The 22,879-nt window shown below is 37.9% G+C and overlaps 1 protein-coding gene across 5 annotated transcripts in view; it reads right to left on the bottom strand.

Annotated features, from left to right (window-relative positions):
- Nucleotides 1–22,879, bottom strand: part of LOC126183279 (ubiquitin carboxyl-terminal hydrolase 15-like) — a 176,653-nt gene that overhangs the window by 49,656 nt on the left and 104,118 nt on the right. For all 5 annotated transcript variants that reach the window (XM_049925103.1, XM_049925104.1, XM_049925105.1 and 2 more), the window contains 4 exons: nt 21,797–21,955; nt 17,351–17,533; nt 13,370–13,590; nt 416–663 (listed from right to left, as the gene is read on the bottom strand). In XM_049925103.1, the coding sequence (XP_049781060.1) occupies nt 416–663; nt 13,370–13,590; nt 17,351–17,533; nt 21,797–21,955 (811 nt within the window). The remainder of the gene's footprint in view (nt 1–415; nt 664–13,369; nt 13,591–17,350; nt 17,534–21,796; nt 21,956–22,879) is intronic.

The raw sequence follows: 22,879 nt of genomic DNA, 5'->3' as shown, positions 1-22,879 counted from the left end.
GGCTTTCCTATGGTGGTTCCCTGACCAAGGAGAGGAAATGAATGATTTGTAGAACACTCACAACAATTTTTACAGAAACTTGATGACTACATTATAAAATAGAGTCATGTATACATTCACTTTGAGGTATAGTGCAGCATTCAATAAAAGTTACTTAGCCTGCCATAATTATGTGTAGGTAACTTTTTGAAGTCTCCTCATAAACAAAGTACGATGGAGAGCTCATGAATAACACATCAATGAGGTGGCAGTAATAGCAACAATAGATGTGTGGTGAGAAGAGAAACATTTAGTTTTCATACACCCTTCAGAAAGAAAATGCTGAATCATTCATCATACTGAGCTAAATAAATATCAGCCTAATTTGCAACAAATATTTTTCTACTAAATTATGTTTGAAATGATCAATACTTGCCTGAATTTGACTCCTCGTCAACACTGAGCCTATGAAGCCTGTTATCATTTTGTGACACCAAGAAAGGAGTTAACTTCTCAATTATGGCATCATATAACACAGCATGAGAAATTTGATCCTTTGGTAATGTCACAATTATAGGAATTCCAAATAGCTGACTAAAATTAAATGTTTGATTTGGGTTATATTCCCACATACAGACTGGAATCATTATCGAATTGGAATTGTTCCTATCTGGTACTTCGTATCTGCAACGTAACAGATTTAAATATTTTTAAGTATGAGTAAAATATTTTATTATCTACAGTACATCAAAATATACAGAATAACATAATCAAATATTATATTTCTTGCATCAATAAAAATACAATACTACTTATTATTATTAAAAAAAACAGCAAAGGTAAAAGAACACTATGATAAAAATATTGGTACCATATCTACAATATATCGACCAAAAGCTACGAGTGTAAAGCAGTGACTTGGAAAACTCAAATGTGAATTAGGGAAGTGTAGCAGAAGCTAATGAAAAATGTAATTATATTATTTAAAAAAGATGTTATTTAATTATACAAATGACAGAATCAGCTATAACAGAATTTTGTATCTCTAATTTTGTCTAAGAGGTGGTGACATATGAATTGCTCGTCAGATCCTGTGTAGAAGTTCGGTCGTGGTGCAGTTCTAAGGATTTAATTTCTTTATTGTGGAATTCCGTTTCTGTAAGGTTATTTTGGGACACAACTTGAAATAATTTCTGATATGCATTTTTCTTTTGTGTAACTCACTTATTATTTCACTTCCCGGAAGTACACACTTTTAACATAACTTTTGGACAGAATGCACAATTTATATTATACATAGTACGAGGTGACATTACCTCCCATTTCCATATGCACTAACTGACAATTCATGACTGGCAGTCTGTGACATCTGCCTGGACTCCACAACGACAATAAGCAGAGCTCAGCTCAGAGATATACCTAGCTTATTCAAAGACTAGTCTTAACTCATTCTTAATCTGTGACAGCACTGTTTTTTCTGGCATCCTCACACTCAAGTTGAATACATCTATATGTTATTTCAGATTATTTAATTTAATTACATTTCATTGAGAGAATAAAAGCAATTAAAAGAAGTATTGAATAGATAATTTGTCCTTCAGGTCCAGATAATTATTTCTTGTCACTGCAACCTACAGTCCCACTTCAAAAGCACACAAATAATAACTTTCCACAGCTAAAAGTATGAAAGGCAGTGAAAAGAAGGAAGGTTATGGCAGAGTAACTGTATTTACTTTTCATAAATCAACTGAAATACACACTTTATAACAAAAATTTCATTTCTGATCAAAATTAGCTTTGACAATTTCCTGTTACCCACAAACTTCTCTGTAATGTGCTGCTAGAGAACTACCATGAAAATGAAACTATAGGATAGTTCCGTAAGTTTGTTCTTGATGCAGAAGATACATTTCAAGACTTTTTACTTTAAGTTCTAATGCCAAAGATAAATTAATGGTAGAAATATACCTACACTAAATACACCTTAACAAGCTGAAAGTGAACTATGTTTCCTCTTAGTGATGCACATAATTTTCCCTCAGCTACCTGATCTCCAACTGTGGATTTTTTAAAAAATAAGTCTACTCAAAAATGCTTCTTTTTCATAATGACAAATCTGTAAGTTGTCTTCTGTACTGAATGTGTTGATTTCTTATCATGCAACAATAAGTTCCCTCCTCTCCTAGCTGTCGAAAAATGGCATTCTGTTTTTGCTGGAGACAGTGAAAATTGCTTTGAAATATTATCAAAGTTCAACTATCACTAGACCACCTATAATTGTTGGAATAATGATTGGTCTATCCCTATGAAAAACTTAACATGTTCCAGCAGCACTGTTTTAGTTCCTAATATGGTACAAGTTCATAGGTGAGTTCAGTACCTCACTTTTGACACTCCTAGTGGCATGTAGTGTCAAATCTTGCAAACTGGACAGGTCCTCCTGTCCAGTCTAATCTGCTTCCTGTTGGGAAATGCTGTAATTGCGGTGGGTGCACTTCCTGGTGCATCCGGTCCTCTGTCCAGGGCATCAGGTAAATGTGGGACACCGTAGCGAATGGACACGTCTTGAACGGAAAAGCACGCCTTGTGCACTTTGTAAGGTATTATGAGAATACACGTATTTTGATATCAAAGGTTATGTTTTTGTAATTCATTTGAGTGGGTAGAAGGGGAGGATAGTCAGTCCTCCTGTACGGTAAACATACTAGAGCAGGACCAGAGGCCCACAAGCAAACTGCATACTTGTTTTCACCTTCCTCTGTGTTCAGAGACAAGTGTTTGCTGATGGTTAATGTGTCTTGTTGAACTCCAAACATGAGGAACACAAACACAGATGGTGCCAATCGTCATGTTTGTGAGGACACTTTCTCCAGCCAAAACTTTGCCAGAAGCAGACGGCGTTGGCTACCATCTTCTGTGATGTCATCTCCTGCTCCTGTCGAAGCTTCAATATTGTAAAGCCATCTGCCAGTATCCATGACATCACTGCTGTTCTGCCCATGTAAACCACAACCAGGTAAATCCAACTGTTGGCTGCCTGTTACCATCTGCCTATTCCCAAAATTGATTCTTGCGAGAGGACAAAATTGGCCATACAGAGAGGAATCAAAAAGGCCACTGTTAGGGAGTTTTGTGCATGCTGCAGACAGTGCTACGCACTGAAATGCTGGGATCAAAACTGAGCAGTCTGATGTTGATTAACATTGATTTTGAGTTGTCTCAAGCACACCTGGAAGTAAGGACAGGGTAGAATTCAAGGATTCCTGGGACTTAAACTTCACTGAAGCCAGATCAATGGGCAGAGCTGGAATTTTTGAAAAGAATGTAGTCACTGTATTCTGAAGAAAGCAACAGTACACAGACCTTAAAACTGCCACACAATATGTATTGTACCACACGCGTCAAAAATACTTGTGAGAGTACTTCACCAAAGAATGGAAGAGAAAATTGAAAGATTGTGGCAAGGAAACATATGTTGCATTTGCTGTTTTGGAAAATGATTTTGATAATATGGAATAAAATGTTTTCTGTTCTTCGGTAATGTGTCAATTACAGAGGGAGAAGGGTAATTAACTCTCTTCATGTGAAGCAGACTGGGGTAGTCAGTGCTGAAAAAATGATAAATAATAACAGAACCTATAAAGGTATAGGGCAAGGTTGCTCATTGTCACCATATAAATTTGTACATAGAAGAGGCAATTATGGAAATAATAAACTGTCTTGTGGGAGTAGCTTATCATGGCAAAAACAAGCAAGATAAAGTTTGCTGATAACATGGCAATAGGCGCTGCAACTGAAGAGGAATCAAGTTTGGTTCTTAATGAAATGGAGTATTTACTAACTGGTGGTTATAATATGCACATAAACACAGTAGTGGCTGGCGATCATGTGCTGATGTGCAACAGTACACTGTAAATCATCACACTAAAATTATGTCACTTACCTTCAAATGCAAGCCAAATGCCATTTCTCTTTGAATGCATGCTGGTATGCAGAGTGTGTGTGTGTGTGTGTGTGTGTGTGTGTGTGTGTGTGTGTGTGTGTGCGCGCGCGCGCGCGCGCGCTCATTAAGTATTTATGAATAGAGTATGAGAGATTTTTTAAGCCACTCTGGATTTACTGATGTCATGGTGCAGTTGTCAAGAGCACTGATTGGCAATTCATCAGCTCAGGTTCGACCCCCCTACTACATTATTTTTGCCCCGTTTCTTGCAATGTTAAACAATTAATTATAAAACATTTGAACAGTTCAATTTATATATGTAAACTCACTGTATTAAATTTATTTACAATTACTACCTTTGTAAGTAAGTGGTGAAACAAAACAAGTATATGAGGAAATTTAATATGGAAGTGTATGACAAGAGTTGGACTTGCAAGAGGAATGTTCGCAATGCACTTTTTTGCTTTCCGTGTTTTTTATTCAGGAACAGTGATGTATGGAGTACAGGGAAGTGAAAGATCTAAGACATATTAATGCATTACAAAAAACATAACATAAATCATGAACATATAAAGAACATACTTGAACTTAGTGCATTAGGTGACGCTAATATCACAACAATGTTAAATTGCACGAATCATGGTGACATAGTGAAACAATCTGATTGTTTTTGTAATATTGTATCACATTGACAAAATTTTGCATGAGCTACCGCTGCATAAACAAAAGATGGCTACAGTGATGACATTCACAGGAAGTGAACACACTGGATGGTTAAGTAGTAAACTTTGGCAAGAGACTCATGAAGAGGTGGATAAATTTTGCTATTTTTAAGGTAGAATGGATAATGAAGGAAGAGCTAACAAAGACATTTCAGCAAGGAAAGCACAGGTGCTTCATACAAAAATAAACAGCTACTAACATCTAAAAATATCAATCCTGAGACGAGAAAGTAATCATGAGACGCTATGTTTGGGGCATATCTCTGTATGAGTGTGAAATGTGGACAATAGGGAAGACTGAAATGAAATTCTGTCACAGTTTAGGCAAGGGACACAATTTTCCTATAGGTTTATTTATCTGTCTACTGGCAGCTTTCACCAGCACTACATGCACAAGGACCGGGAAACAACAACACTCAACACCAAGGGATGGCATGGGATGACATGCAAATGAGTAAACTCAATATAGCCCTTAATAGTAAACTTACTCTGACTTCCTCCGTGCTTCACAGTAACGAGACCTGCATATTGCAATCCATAGTGCTGGACGGGGCAAGATTATTTTACTGTAGATGACCCATTAGTTGAACTGCAATCTGTGACTTAAATCTAATGCATTCTAAACACTGCCCAATAATTCCCTCGGCTGTGTTATGATCGTTAGAAATCCAAAACCTCCTACATATCATAGACAGCAAAAGTTGTGACCCAGCATGCAACAGATATTCATGTTCATACATTATGAGGATTTTTATCAAATGATGCTTTGCTGGTATAATTTGATGTTACTCATTATACAATACCTCAGCATTCATTAACTTCCCTCCCACTCAAAAAATACCATCTGCATCAATAAATAAAAAGGAAGACAAGAATTGGCCTTTAACAAAGTGAACACACTACTGTACTTACTATGTTGTCCAGTGCCAAAGGCCCTTTTGATAGCGTTTTGACATTCTTGTGGGGTAAGTGGTACAGTTATCCTGTATGCTTGTTGCAACCTAGTGTTATTAGCAAACCTCAATGCACAGGCCAAAAACCTGTCAAGTTTAATGACTGACACCAAGGATACTTGCACTTCCAGCCTGGCACTTTTTCTATAGTAAGCAAAGGACAATTGAGTTCACTGTAAGATACCCATGTGGGATCAGACCACCACTGAACAAGTGAGCTCAAAGATGCTGGATCAATAGCACGTTATAAGTAATTCGCAGGAGTGTCTTCAGATTTGAAATGTCTCCATTTGGGAACTGAACACAGTTCCAGAATTTCAGAGACCATTGGCAATAAGGGTTTTCCTATGACCAGCATGACATTGCAGCCCACAATGAACTACGGTGAAGTCTGCTCACAGATGGATATCTCTATTGTTTATTATGTCTAAGGCATTAGTCACCTTACGAATGAGTTGAGCAACAAGCAGAGCACCATATAACTCCAGTCATGGGAGAGGTTATTGTTTGACAGAGGCTATGTGAGATTTGGTTGCAGCCAATGAGACTACAACATTGTTATTAGGAAGAACCCATCTAATGTATACACAAGTACCACATGCCAACTGCAAAGGATCACAAAAACCATGAATTTCCAATTTAATTTAGTGACGGCAAGAAATGATCTTCCTGCCAATCGAAAGATGATTTAGGGAAATCAACTGCACATAAAGAGCATTCCGTTCATCAGTCACATTGGCTGGAAGAACTTCATCCCAATCAAGGCTTGGTTGCCACAAGCACTGTACAAACAGCTTGCACCTTTTGACTGCTGAGGCCAAGGTTGCTCTACAAAGCCCCGCTCTCTACCCATGTGATTTCAATATTTTTGGAGCCATGAAGAAAGACATATGCTTCGGACAAGGGTGTGCATGCCTGGGTACAATTATGGTTCTGCAAGCAACTGCAAAAAATTTTCCATGAAGATTTTACTTTTTTCCTATCTGTCTCATTTTCATTTGACTGTCCCTTTTAAATCCAGAGTGTGTGAATTCAGAGCTGCCTATTTCAATGTTTTGAATGTTTATACATATGCATCTTTCCAATAATGAGTTTTCGTAGTTTAAATAATATTTTTTGTTGTGAACAAGAATTGTTAGAGGTATCTAATTTGAGAACCTAAATTTATGTTACAAACTGAGAACATGAATCATATTTTTGGGTTTGAATGGAGGTGCAGTACTCAATGAGTTCTATGTAATGAACTGAGTTTCAAGGTTATGACTTACTCTATTGTATTCCACAAGATCATCACTGGTATGTCCGAAAAAATTTAATAGGAATACAAAAAGGAGCAGTCTAGCTTTAGATAGGCACCCTCGCAATCTGAGTTACAAGGACAACAGAAAGTCAGTTCTATTAATATAGGGGAACAGCTACATAAATGAATGAGGACTTCAAGCCATCAATGTGACTGGAATGAGGGACATCACAGTCTTATCACTGATTTCACCATCTATAGCTTCTTGTACCTCATACTAAGTCTTGCTTCATCCCTTTGGTATAAAACCTTCTAACAGTGAGATTAAAGCCAGCAAGGTAATGCCATATTTTTCAACTGCATAATGACATATTATTTAAACTCTTTTAGGATCACATACAACTCAGTGTTGAACACTGTGAAGGTCTTTGGTATGGAAACCTGAAGACATGATGATTAAGGGTACCACTGAGTAGCCAAGAGTGTCACACTGTTTTCACCCATGTGAACACACATTAAAATTTTGGTGCTCTCTGAAATATTATAAAATAAAGCTCTAATAATCATGTTTGCAGTGCTTTCTTCTCTGAAATTCATCCAATAAAAAATCCTAGGCCTGTTAAGAAGCCAAAGTAGTGATTTATTCCATCCTTTATGAAAAACATACATATACATACACCACATCCACTGCTGAAATACGTGTAACTCTACTACTCACATACAGCCTTGTTGCTCACAGATGATTAAATATGTTCCATAGTCTGGCCACTAACAAAATAATATGTAGGTCGCTGTGGTACACTGTGTATTTCATATGCTTATCTCAACATGCGTAGTCGCCAACTGATGATGTGTGTCAGCTTGTTGACCTCAGTACAAAGGCTGGTAGTAGGATGCATCCAATATTTTTCAAGTATACTATTCTGGCAGATCCTTCCACACACCACATATCTATAATCAAGCCAAGACCACAGAAAGAGTCTATAAAACTTCAGCAGATAGGTTCAGTCTGCTACCATTATCCCACACACCTTGCTGTTAAAATACTGAGTGCTTTGAAGAATCACCTTCTTCGCTCCCTCAAATGTGACTCCTGCATAAGCTACTAATAAAGTATGAGGTCCAGAAACCAAATTAAATATTCAAAATTTAAAACCATGTACCTTATTCTAAGTTTAGGAAAATCAAAACAACAATAGATATTGTTAAAAACATGGCACACAGACAATGTCAAAGTCTTGAAGCCAGTTTTGAGTCCATTCCTCCAGCAGTCTGTCACCAGTAGTAGCTAGAGAGAGAGAGAGAGAGAGAGAGAGAGAGAGAGAGAGAGAGAGAGAGAGAGAGAGAGAGAGAGAGTTTTTTGCAAGGCTAGAGGACAAACTAGAAATTTAAAAATCAACCACAAATGACGAGCACTGATTGGGCTCCTTTACAGTGGACTTTACACTCTCTACAGATTGCACAATACTGTCCAAGTACACTGATGGAAAAAAGAATTACAACACCAAAAAATAAGTAACGGAATTACATTTGTCTAGGTAACATATTTAAGTGATTAACATTGCAAGGTCACAGGTTAAAGTAACTGCAAGATTATCCATTGCAAATGTGAAATGCTGGTACAACAATAATCGGTATAGCCACCAGAATGTTGAATGCAAGCATGCAAATGTACATGCATTGTGTTGTACAGGTGGCGGATGTCAGTTTGTGGGATGGAGTTCCATGCCTGTTGCACTATGTCAGTCAACACAGGTACGGTTAATTCTGTTTGTGGATGACCCTGGAGTTGTCGTCAAATAATGTCACATACATGTTCAATTGGAGACAGATCTGGTGATTGAGCAGGCCAAGGCAACATGTCAACATTGTGTAGAGCATGTTGGGTTGCAACAGTCATACGTGAGCAAGTGTTATCCCGTTGGAAAACGCGCTCTGGAATGCCTTTCACGAATGCCAGTACAAGAAGTCGAATCGTGTGACTGACATACAAGTATGCATTCAGGGTGTGTGGAATAACCATAAAAGTGCTCCCACTGTCATACAAAATTGCACCCCAGATCATGCCTCCAGGTGCTGGTCCAGCATGTCTAGTACACAGACATGATGGTTGCAGGTTCCCAACTGGCCTCCTCAGAAACAATCACTGGCATCCAGGCAGTACCACCATAAATTAGAAAAAACAACACACTTCGACCCTGTCCTCCAATGAGCTCTCACTTGACACCACTGAAGTCGCACATGGCTGTGGTTTTAGGTCAGTGAAATGCACACTAAAGGGCGTCTGGCACAGAGCTGACCTTCATGTAACCAATTTTAAACAGTTCATTGTGTTGCTGTGGTGCCAACTGCTGCTCAAATTGCTGCTGCAGATGCAGTACGATGTGCCAGAGGTGTATGCTGGGACTCTAATCTGGAACCTCGCCTTCTGTGGTCTTGTAAGCTAAGTTATCCAGCCACGATTCTCAACCTGCATTCACAGCTCTCAGTACATTTGTTCTTTTTTCCAAAGTTTACAGATGCTCTTCTACATACGTAGCTTGACTAACAGTCCTGAAAGAAAGAGTACGGTGGAGAAATGGCTTTGCTGATCCAAACTGGAGAGCGGGCACTGGAGTGAAACACATAAACCAATCTCCACTGATTAGTGTCAGTGAGAGTTGCACCCGTTGAGAGAGTGATAGCAGAGAACAATGCATTTTAAATGCTGAAGTGCATAATTTGCGTGAAGGACAAGCATCTTCTGTCAACAAGAGGCATGCTAAAGCTTGACTCCTGGGGTAGGCAGTTGCAGGCCCATTATGGCACATTACACATACTGAAGTCCCACCTGAGAAGAAACAGTTGAGGGGCTGTGTTAGTATTTCACAGAATGCATCTTCACTTAGGACATTGTGTGCTAGCACAGACACAGCACATTTGTAAAATGCAAGGTGTAGCAGAAATTGATACAGGTGATAATGAATTTAACTGATGAAAGGAAAAAATATAAAAATGCAGCAAATTAAGCAAGTGCACCATTTCTGAGTTAATTAGCATTGTAGTCAGCCAATCAGGTTGTTGTGTGTGCAAATTCAAGCAGCCTCCCAGAGACAGTGTCGCCAAAAGTGTTCTTCATTTGGTTTTAGGAAACCAAACAATAAAGGGAAACAAAAAAGTTGGACACGGAAAGGTAGTAAGTATCGAATATGAGACAATGACTAAGCAGTCTTGTGTGCTATCATCTGCCCTATGAGAACAACTGACACTAATTGTGTTTGGGGCACCATTTGAATTTGAATGCACAACAGCCTGATTGGTTCACTTGGAAACAGTGCAAAGTATCAAATTTTTTTCTTAACAATTATTTCTCAGCACAACCTACTCTGCAACACCCTAACAAGCTTTTCAGACTGTTTTGACCACCCTCTGTAGAGGGTGCATATATAGGGGAAGCAAACTTGAGGACAATGTTATAGAAAGAGAAAATGTAGTAGGTGAATATGAGATGGGAGACATGATACTGGGGAGGGGGAGTTTGACAAAGAACTGAAAGATCTAAATGGTAATAGAGCCTGTGAAATAGATGACATTCCCTCAGAATTACTGAGATCCTTGGGAGAGTCAACCATGACAAAATTATTCCACCTGGTGTGCAAAATATACAAGACATGTGAAATGCCCTCAAACCAAATTTAATTATTTCAATTCCAAGGAAGGCAGTTGCTGACAGCAGTGAATATTATTGAACCATCAGTTTAACAAGTCATTGTTGCAAACTATTGATATGCACTGTTAACTAACAGAAGAATGTAAAAACTGGCACATGGTGATATGAAGGATGGAAGGAGAGAAGATTAGAGTTAAGCATCCTGTCTACAGTGCAGTCATTACAGACGGTGGGATTACAAAAGGAGGGGGGATGAAATCAGCCATGACATTTTTCAAAGGAACCATTCATTCATGCATTTACTTGGAGCGATTTAGGGAAATCATCAATGACCTAAATCTAGATGGCCAGACTGTCCTCCCGAATGTGGGTCCAGTGTGCTAAGCACTGTGCCATCTTGCTGAGCACCAACCTTGGGGAAGAGTGGTTTGAGCACAGGAGCAATGTAGGAACACACAAGACAATACTGACACTACAAATTACCCTAGAAGATACGTTAAAGAGAGGCAAACCTATGGTTATAGCATTCGTAGATTCAGAGAAAGCTTTTGCCAGTGTTGACTGGACTGCACTCTTTGAAATTCTGAAGGTAGAAGCAACAAAATACATGGAGCCAAATGTTATTTACAACTTATAAAGAAACTGCAACTTTAAGAATTGAGGGATATGAAAGGGAAGCCATAGTTGAGAAAGGAGTGAGACAGCATTTTAGCGTATCCCTGATGTTATTTGATCTGTGCACTGAGGTAGCAGTAAAGGAAATCAAGGAGAAATTTGGAAATGGAATTTCACTCCACGGGGAATAATTAAAAACTCCAAAGTTTGCCAATGACATCGTAATTCTTCCAAAGGCAGCAAAGGACTTGGAAAAGCAGCTGAACAGTATGTATTATGTCTTGAAATGTAGTTACAAAGATAAGCATTAACAAAAGTAAAACAATGGTATAGAGTGTAATCAAATCAGGCAATGCTGAGGGAATTAGCTTAGGAAATGAGAAATTAATGCTCTGCTTACCAGAAAATCTACCAGTCATGCCTCTACTCCCGTGTTGTATGAATTGACACTATTTTGACTACTTATGGCATGAACCACCTTTGACATGTAAATACTTTTAAAATAATTTTATTTATTTAAAATTTACATTTTAAAAAACATAATTTTTTTGGTTTTACAGGTGCCTTTTTAAGACATAGTTTATTCTCATTCTACACCAAGTGTTTTTATAATATAATTCTTATTATAAATTTGTGCAGGGTCCACAGTTAATAGCAGAATGTTCTGAGCACAAAGGTTTGGTGCACTTAAAATTTGACTTTTCCTACTTTTCTACCTTTCTTCTCTACACAATATGCACATGCACATCATCTCTTCTTAGCTGGAGGTTTCGCTGCCCTTCCTGGATATGGTGCTACTGATGAATTCATTGACTTCTTTACCCCTGCCAGTTGCTTTCCTAACTTAATGATGAAACTCTAGTGTCTCTCTCCTTTTTGTTAAAAAAAAAAAAAAAAATTGTAACAAGCATCCACCAAATTATGATTGCTTTCATTACAATTACATCAACCATGATGAGGACCACATCTTCTGGGCCATGATGTGAATGCCACCTTTGGGACATTGTACGTCGTCATACTTCTGATGACAATACTGTTGGTTGGTCAATAAGAGTGCTAAACGCAGTAGCAACTTTGTTCTTGTTAGGCACATAAGAAAACCAAATAAGATACAGTGTACTTCACATCCTTTATGTGTAATAAAATCAGCAGACAATTCACCTTGTTTTATTCTTTTTTTTCTTTTTTTTTTTTTTTTTTTTTTTGCTAGACCTGAATATTCTATTCACAACAAATAACGAGTTGAATCAAGAGATATAAAAGTTATCATAGGTGATATACATCCACAAGTTCAATCACTAGGGTTTTTACAACATTCTCTCCAAGTCACACGGCTCTGATTTCTTCCTCCTTTCCCAAATACTTTCATTTTCCAGCAGTAGCTTGTTCAACTGTCACAATTTGCATAGAACTTTATTCCGTAACTACCTGGTTTCGATGGCATGTATTCTCGAAATGGACAGCAACCTCTAAATGTGACCAACTGTACGTCCATGGTCATGCAGCATCCTTGAATTTAAGCATCCCTCAGGGTAGTTTCCCACATCCCAAAAACTTCTCTGATTCCAGTTTGTCACTTGACTCATGTTCACGTCAGGCTGCTGCAGTGTCAAAGTGCAGCACGCTGTTACACCGTTGTGACGTCTGTAGTCATGTTACATTTAAATGTTTGAGGTTTTTGGGTAATGGAAGACATGCAGTGGCATATGCACCACCAGTGCAGCACTGAATCACCAATGTAAACATATCCACATATCCATCAATATTATTAAAGCGCGCACACACACACACACACACACACACACACACACACACACACACACAATTCAATACAATACACTACAATACAAACTCTAGTGGCAACACTCCCTGTACGAGTCAAAATGTAATAAATCTGTGTTCCACACACTGATCATTTGGGCCCACATGTATATCATTCCTTTGTAACCTTAATCATTTATTGCTAACATACTGCTCTGCAAATCCTTCAAGTTTGCATGAATTTAGCCCTTTTTGCATGGGTGTTTCCTGTTCCACAAACAGTATTGTAGATAACAGATGGGCATGGTTCCCCTAGCTCAGTTTACCACAGTACTTGATCTTACAACAAAACTATATATGAAATTATAAACATAATAATGTACAGAGAGTACAAAGCTGTAAAAGTAAATCTACATAGAGATTTTAAAAATATCACCACTATGCTCGCATAGATTGAAATACATATGGCAGATAGTTAAAAGACAGTGAAAAAACCAAAATACTTACATAAATATTTCATCCTTTTCATCAATGCTATCCAAAGGATCATTGACAGTGTAAAACTTATGGAAATGATGGCTCTGAATTTCGGCCACAATTAAGTGTTCTGTTTTAATTCTAGTCATACTACTGAATGCAGTTAACAATGTTTGTATAGTACCCTTCCGTATCATGTTTAATCGGTATTTACATATCTTGTTTGTAGTATCATGTGGCACAAATGTAACCTAGAAAAAATACAATCATGTTAGAATTTTAATTTTTATTAGAGCAATTTACATCCCTACACAGGAATATATGCATTGCAAATTAAATAGCCACTTCATTTACTTATTTTATAATTATGTCCCGGAAGGACAAGTACACATGCTTTATTCCAATAAATTAATATGTGCACTCTTAAAACTACCACTTAAGTGCAATTATTAAAGAATAAAATATTACTGAAAATAAAAGCAGTTGAGTGTGACTTTGTATTTCTAAAAGAAATTTTAAAAAGGAAACAGCATGTGGATAAAGTATATGCATCTTTCATAAGTTTTTTAGCACACTGGACTCGCATTCGGGAGGACAATGGTTCAATCCGACGTCTGGCCATCCTGATTTAGGTTTTCCGTGATTTCCCTAAATCGCTCCAGGCAAAGGCCAGGATGGTTCCTTTGAAAGGGCACGGCTGACTTCCTTCCTCATCCTTCCCTAATCTGATGAGACTGAAGACATCGCTGTCTGGTCTCCTCCCCCACAACAACCCAACCCCATCCTTCATAAGTTTATACAAAGTACAAATTTCTAGATGACATTTCCTAGCTATCTATACCTGTGATTTTATTGACTAACAATTATTCAAAAGTTTTCAGTATTCATTTTGCAAAAACTTATTTCTGCCAAGCTCAGCATCTCAAAGAACTTCCATATTATGCAGTCTGTAATAATTTATTAAGTTACATACTTGGTTAAGTTATCACATGATCATGATTCAACAGCTGCAATAAGGGGGAAGAACGTGGCCGCAGAGAGGAAAGAAAAAAGTTTGAGTGTGGCATAATGGATTGAAGTTGGAGAGGCATGGAGACAGAGGTGATGGTGGGTGTGAGATGGCAGCTAGGCTACTGAAATCTGAGGCAAGGAGGCTTGTGGGATAGAAGTACGCAGCTCCCATTTACATTATTCAGTGACGCATTGGGGAGGGGGAAACCTGGATGAAATGAGTGCTGAAGCAGTCACTGAAGTTGAGCCTTTTTCACTCAGTATGTTCTATTCCTGGATCATAAATTTTGCTGTTGGCCGTAGTTTGGCAGTGGTAATTCATTTCTGTGAATATCTGATTGGTGGTCATATCCACACTATGCAGAAGTTATAGCAGAGTTGGTGTTATGTCACAATCGCTTTTATATATGGCCTTACATCTGATACAGCAGAATATCCCTGTGATTGAACTGGAATAGGATGTGCTAGGTGGCTGCACAGGACAGGTTTACACCTCCACCCAATTGTGACCCTCTCTAATGCCCACTCAACCACTCCCTGGTTATCTATCAGAATTTTCTTAGGTTCAACTTGTCGTCACCTTTGTTTTTAGGTCGAATGCAAACCTCTCGGCAAATGAAAGAGAAGTAAATTCAGTTTAGCTGACAACAGGCAATGCATCTGCACTGACAATCAACCCTCTTACTTAGTATGAAGGAGGTCTTACTAAGGACTTCATTGACAGAAATTACCTTCCAAACCTGGGCCACAAATAGATCTGCCATGCTGTCCACACACATGCTTCTAATACCCCAGCCACAACCATGAACTAGGGGCATAGAAATGGAGCCCCCCCCCCCCCCCCAATTTTACTCATTATCACCCCACATCCCCCACCAGCGCTTCAACAATATTGCATTGCACCCTGACATTTGGGAAGAAACTTCTCCCAATACTTCACACCTCTTTAAAATTGATATTCCACTGTCCACCCAATCTACAAAATTTCTTGGTGCGTCCCTGCAGCATATCTCCTCCCAAAACCTTGCCACATGGGTTGTACCACTGTGAAAGATCCAAGTACAAGAACTGTCTTCTTCCTCCATACTGGGCATCACACTCCACTACTAACACAAGCACAGCCTATCCTATTAGAGCCATAGGCATCTATGAAACCAGTCGTGTCATACAGCGAATCTGCTAAGACTTCTGCACAGTCTTCAACGTGAGCACGGCCACCAACCAGCTGCCCACCCACATGAATCGGCACTATCAAACTGAGGTAAAGAGCGAAGTTGACAACCCAGTGGAAGAAAATACTGACAAGCACAAGCTCAACTTCGGTGGCTGCTTCACAACCCTTGCTGGCTGGACCCTTCCAAACAATATTGGCTTTCTGGAATAACGGAGATGGGAATTGTCCTTAGAACAAACTCCTCCACACCACAGTCCACCTGGCCTCATTATCCACAACCCATATTCCAAAGCCATCTGAACCCCTGTCCCCATATCTCCCACTTAAATCCATTATTCTAAACTCACATGGGTCTGCCTCTTCCTTTGTTCTATTCCAGCTCTCTTTCTATCCTACTTCTTCAATTCATCAAGCAGCTTTCTCTTCTTGTGCCAGAGTGGTCTCAATAGTAACACATTTCAATCTCATTCCCTTGCTGCATCTCCCTCCCAGCCATCAGCTTCCCAACACTCCACCCCTACCTTCCCCTCACTGCGTTCTTGCTCATCTCACCCATTTCACCTGACACAAAACTCAAACCAATCAGCCTGCAGTGCCACAACACTATTAGTGTGTGTGTGTGTGTGTGTGTGTGTGTGTGTGTGTGTGTGTGTGTGTGTGTGTGTGTGTTTGGTAGCTAAAGCTCAAGAGATGGTACAATGCAGACACTTTTAACATGGTAAATTAGTTGGAAGATCTTTCAAATTATGGTTGCATCAAATATCGTTAGAGGCCGGGCCAGGACTACGTCATTAGCAATACTCTACTAACCTAAACAAGCCAGTGTGCAGCAGCCACCCCCAAATGCTTTATGTTGTGCATTGATCATTTTCTTTTCTTATTTTGAAATAAGTGAAGCAGTTAATCCTGGTCCATCAAGGAGTTTGATTATGATGCTTACAACACCAGAAGCAATCGGCGATCTCTGTGACTCAATATGTCAGTTCTGCTGTAGGGCACTGCCCTGAGAAATGGAGGTGGCGCTTCTTCCCTCGTACCTTTCCTCTTCCCTGCGGCAGCCAAATTCTAGTGCATTTACACTCACGGCCAACAGCCACGATAGCCTACAGTGCCCGCACTCTGTGCTATAGGGACTGGGTAACAACATCTGTGTTTTTTGACTATGTGCTGATATTCTTCCCCTAATGTTAAAATAGAGTTACCACATATTCAATTCTACTTCTACTCTAAGTGTCTTGTCAGTTCTATCTGTAGCACTGTCAACCACGGGTTGCCCACGAAAGGTCGAAATTAATAATCTGCAGATTCTGTAATCATCAAACTGGGTGAGAAGAGACAAACAATGTCCAGAAACATTTTAAATCAGAAATGCATTCAGTTCACCCACACAAAAATGCTGCTCCTTTTCAACAGGACAAATTATTTTTGAAAGTGTAAATCCAGCCAAACGAAGAAAACTAAGAATATTTTGGAAGAAAAAGGTGTTGAGGTTCTTGCAAAAGTGAATGTTCTAGTCAAACGTTCCCAATCAAACACTTTTTTTTTTAACAGTCAGTTTCAGAGAACTAAAGCTCGGTTTGTCTTCACTCATGTAGCATTACAACCTTACAAATTTGTGTGTCTAATCATTTACTAACAAAAAAATAGATGGGAATTTCAACAAAAATAGATGCGAATTTAAATTATTTTTAAATAAGTGACTGAGCGCTGTTTTTCCACATTGTCATCTAATATTCCCAGTTTTGTGTACTAAAACAATTCCTAATTTTCCACAGTAGTATGCATAATGCAAACAGGACCAAATTCTTTTATACTATATGACTTACCTCAATTACCCGTTCTCTTCTGATAGGTAGAGGCAGAGACAAATAGCAAAATGGATCGAATGTTATTGAAACCTTCGAACATTCTGGGCAGACAACAGTAGATTTTAACAGCCCGTGGAATACATCAACAATAATGGAATCATTTCGTCTACGATAATTTTTCCACGACTCTTCTGCAACTTCCTGTGAAAACACAGAGAGGGTGGTGCTTATAAACTATGGTGACACTTAACGAGTGCATAAAAAAATGTGTACTATCCTCACACTACAGAACTTTTTTCTGGTCAATGATTGTTCTAATACAAAGATTCCAAATTCAGATAACACATACTTAGTTTAGTTCTACATAATTCTTGGAAAATATGATATGGTTAGCATTTACAATTTAACATAATCTATTACTTCTAATCACTTCCGCAAAATTAAAATCTCAAGCAACATAATTTGATGACAATAAATTTTCTGGAAAGACATCAGATATACAACAATATGTAAACAGAAAACATTATTGCATAACTGTTTATTATTATAAAATTATGTTAAAATATTACTGTATAGTTAATACTTTACATCAGAACAAACTGCTCAATCAGTCTAATGAAAGCCTGAGTAAATTACTAGGAGACCAAAATACTCATAACATATACTTTAGCTTATATATTTCTCCCACACTTCAAGCTTTCTTTACACGTATCAGTATTTTTTCACTGGAAAATTTATTATCTCAGAACCATAACTAAAGATGTGATGGCTAAACTTCATTAAACATTTTACAACAGGAATATGCTGTATCCCATAACAAAATCTTGGCAGTAAATCAGACTGTAGATTCAAATTAGCACAATTAAAAAGACTGCTGTTTGCATCTATGAATTATCATAACAAGAAAACCAAACTAACAGTGAAAATCATATACAGGGTAATGCTACAACATATAAGGGAATAGTACAGGTGCAACTATCATATTGTTTGCATGCAATAACCATCTTTTTGTACAGTGAAACCCCACTTTTACACTTTTCAAGGGACTTTATAAAAAATGGTGTAAAATGCAAGAAAATGTAAAATGTGGGAAATAACATTTTAAGCTGTAAAAGCTACGTCTAGTATAACCCCTTGCATTTTATGTATGTGCACATAATAGGCATCAAAATACTCAATCAGAGACTTCTTTATTATATAATAATGGTTTATTATCTAATAAAAACTTCTGATATTATGGGAACTGATAACTGGGAAGCAGAAACGTTTGACTCAATTTCATATGCCATTATTGACGTTATTGGAATGCCTGCAGCTGTCATTCATTATTTAAATAATGAAACACTGCATCAGTTACATATTTTTTTTATGCTTAGCACAGTGTGTTTTGAGAATTTTTTCTTGATATCAAGTGCAAATATTTAAGTAAGTGTTTTGTGTGGTGTTTGATATGTGTTGTTCTGCATATCTTTAACTGTAGTCGTCTTTTTGAGGTTATCCTGTAGTGTGCTTCCTCAGTTATGTAGATAACCACACACACACACACACACACACACACACACACACACACACACACACACATTGTTTTTTGTGTAACATCACAAAAAATATATACTTAAAAATTGCAATTAACAATGAGAATAAATACTTGAAACACGTTCTGCTCAGCATGAGAACATATGAATTAGCACTGTGTTTAAACTGAAAACATTTAAGCAACGCAAATTGAATGAAAGTGTCAACTAGTGCTACAAGTGGCCAAAAGCCGAAACACACTACATATGGTTTGACAGAGATGTGAGAACGATTACAACAATCATAAAACTGCGCATGTGATGTAGAGACAGTTTGGAAATGGTTGTGATTGGTCATGATACCTTTATTCATGAAAACCTAGTTACTCCTGTCAGCCACCATGCAGAGTAGTTTGGTAGCGGCAGGTGATACAGATTGAATTCTCCCCACTTTTACACACTTCCCAGTTTAAATCCACTAAGTAGAGCACCCTGGCGTCAAGAAACTTAACTACATAATGTTTGTAAACACTACTTGTCGGCCAACATCATGCCAGCATCATTTTACTTCAGTTTCTTCCCCCCCCCCTCCCCCCCCCTCCCTCCCCCAATAAAGCGTAAACTGCGGGAAAATTATAAATATGTTGACGCAAAATTGGGTGTGAATTAACATTGTGGGAATAGGAAATTTGACAGGAGTGATAAAAAATGTCATAAATGGTGGGAAAACATTAATTCCAGGAACGTAAAAGTGGGGTTATACTGTAGCACAATTTCAAATATCAATGTATTTTATGTATAAATTCACACATAAAACAAGTGGTGCAATCAAAATAGCTACCATTCCAGACAATAGCGAACAAAAATACACAGATAAGTACCTTAAACAAAAACAAAACTTCTAGGGGAAAAGTAAACACTCATAGGAGCAGTTTCTCTCCATCCTCAATGAATTCCTTTCTTACAACCATTAAATAATGCACATTCCTAGTGTTTTTTTTTTTTTTGTTACAATCTGCTACTTCTACCTTACACACCATTTATTTATCTGTGGTTCCTCACAGAGTAATCCAGTTGTTTTAAATTCAGAGGTCTTGGAGGCAATATGACCTGTTGACCCCTATCAGCCTCATAATTGCTAAAAAAAAACAGAATATAAATTATGTCTGTAGTCTGTCAAAATGAGCTAATAAGCCATGAAAAATGTATTCATTCTTGTAGCCAAATTAAAGATTACAAACACTTTCTGTTGTAAGAACAGCAGATAGAATCAGGTGGAAAGTGAAGTCATAGGGTGCAAGATCAAATGTTTTTACCAATAACGCATCATAATCTATTTTCTCCAGATTGTACTTAATGCATCTTCTCTGGCAAAAATCTATTTTCTGCAAATTGTAATTAATGCATCTTCTCTGGCAAAAGAGTTTTTCTTTTTGTGTGAGTATTGTGCATATTGGGAAAAAAGGTTGTGCAAGAAATCTGTTTCTTCACAGAATAGTTCATATTGCCAGAACAAGTTCCCATAAATGGAAATTTTTCATATCTGTCTGTAGATGTACATATATTTTTGATAGTTTGAAAGCACAAATTTCTGAACGTGTTATATTAGACATATGTAGTACTTAGTTTTCTTAAGAGTGAAATAAATCATCCAGATTATCACGTCAAAAAAACTTTTGTTTATATTATTCTTTAGCTTCTCCCAGAGTGTTCATTGGCATAACCATCCATGAGTGTGAAGCTGGTTGCCCGTTTGACACCAAAAAGCAGCAGATCACCTGTGTACTGTTCTATCAACTTTTATTAAGATTGGCAAGACTGCAGTCTTACTTTACTGCAAAGATTCCCATCTCCCTTAAATGTCTGTTCAGAGTAATAACACTGTTGCACTTCAGAGCCTCCTATTTAAGTATGTCTCTCCATACAGAAAATGTGTTTCTCCAGCACTGTTCTATTTCAAACCACCCATGAGTTTTATATTTACAAAATCCTCATTACAAAATGTCTGTATAATAAGACTATGCAGCATTTTCTGAAAAACAAGTATGTTAGGCTCACCACATTACCTTTTTATAGGCTGGCCCACACAATGCTTGTTTAGACAAGCAGGCAAAAAACATGTATGTAGTATAAACTGTCCAGTAAATAACGCTGCAAAAATGGTTCAAATAGTTCTGAGCACTATGGGACTTAACATCTGAGGTCATCAGTCCCCTAGAACTTAGAACTACTTAAACCTAACTAACCTAAGGACATCACACACATCCATGCCCAAGGCAGGATTCGAACCTGCGACCGTAGCGGTCGCGCGGTTCCAGACTGAAGCACCTAGAACCGCGCGGCCACACTGGCCGACAAATAATAATGCTTCATGCTGCCTGTCTTACCACTGAATGTACTGTGTTCTCAAAGTTAAGAAAGCCTTCTGCCTCAATTCTAACAAATTCAGTGTAGTTTGTGACAACATTCTTCATTTTTACATAAACTTCTCACAGTGTAATCATTCTACATATAAATTATTTCTCAAGCCAAAGGCTGGTTTGAATGCCACAGTGGTTAACTATGCATGGGCCTACTGAAGGTGATATGCTGCTGACATCCTCAGGCCTTTCAACTGACTTACTCAAGCAGTTACAGAGGACTCTACAGTTAAAATGGACTCCAAACTATGGAACTTAGCCACTTTTTTCATATTAACAAATTATTCCCAGTGGTGAAAGAAGCAATAAAAATTATGTGGACCAAATGAGGACTGAACTTCAGATCATACTAGCAGTAAATTCAACAGAGTGGTACTTTTGTTGTATAGGCCTGTCACTTACTTCACAAGTAATAATTAGAAACTTCTGTCATCATTACACACAATGGAATAATAACCACATTAATCTGAACAACTTCCAAATTATAGTAGATATTTACTGTGTAACAATATTAAATTAAACATACTCACTTTATCTGGACGTCCATCAGCATCGCGTAGCTCAATGTATGGCTTCTGTCTAATTCGATTTAGATCCTCATGCAATCCATCCAATAAAAAGGTTAACAATTCTTGGGAGTCATGCTGTTGATATCCTGAGAATTGTGGAGCAAATTTTCCTACCTGGTGCTGCAGTTAAATGAAAAAGAAAAATTATGTATGTGACGCACAAATATCATGTAAAAATTTAATAGGCACCCAAGGCCCTTCATATACTACAGTATGAAAATGTTACTGGTTTTGAAACTACGACTCATGTTAAAACTGGACCTGAGATTTACTGCAAAGCATATCATCAAAACAAGTTCCATGCAACAGAAGAACTGAAGTCATTACTGCTTGTACAAACACCCATCAGATGAGCATTAAAAATATTTCAAAAGTGATCATTAATTACCTTGGTTTTCAACCGAGACATTTGGATTCTAACTCTGTCAGTTTTATAGAAGAATTTTAAACAATTCACCTAAAAAGGGGGGGGGGGGGGGGAGAGAAATCAAAGATAACAATCAAACAGTTGTCGTTATAGTTGGATAAAAGGGAGTAACCTCATATTAGCCAGGGATGCAACAAGTACACCTGATTGCATAGGCTTCCACAGATAGTCAGTTGACATAAAACATTTCGGAGTATGGTACCCACACCATAATGTAAACAACTATATTGGAGAAACCAACATTTCGCTCACGGTTACAGATGCCTTCTTCTGGGTATACCCAGAACTTCCGCTGAAATGTTGGTTTCCCCAGTACAGGTTTTTACATTATGATGCAGCACAATACTTTTATGTCAAGTATACTCGACTGTGACAACAAAAAAGATTCAAGGTTCAAAATGAATCTTTCACTGCAAAATCGAGCGTACGCTATTGTGAAGCTTCTTGACATAAGAAAACCATGCCAGACTCGTTTTCAAACTCATACTCATGCCTTCATAAGACACCGCTATGAAGGCAAAACTTGTGATCTGGAATACACAGGGTGTATACTCGGACAAGGAAAAAAAAATTCCCGGATTTCCCGGTTAAAAATACGCTTTCTACAAAGGGGATAA

This window comes from Schistocerca cancellata, chromosome 4 (assembly GCF_023864275.1).
Source record: "Schistocerca cancellata isolate TAMUIC-IGC-003103 chromosome 4, iqSchCanc2.1, whole genome shotgun sequence".
Classification (NCBI taxonomy): domain Eukaryota; kingdom Metazoa; phylum Arthropoda; class Insecta; order Orthoptera; family Acrididae; genus Schistocerca; species Schistocerca cancellata.
The sequence above is the reverse complement of the archived record's forward strand: the minus strand, read 5'-3'. Positions and strand labels throughout refer to the sequence as shown.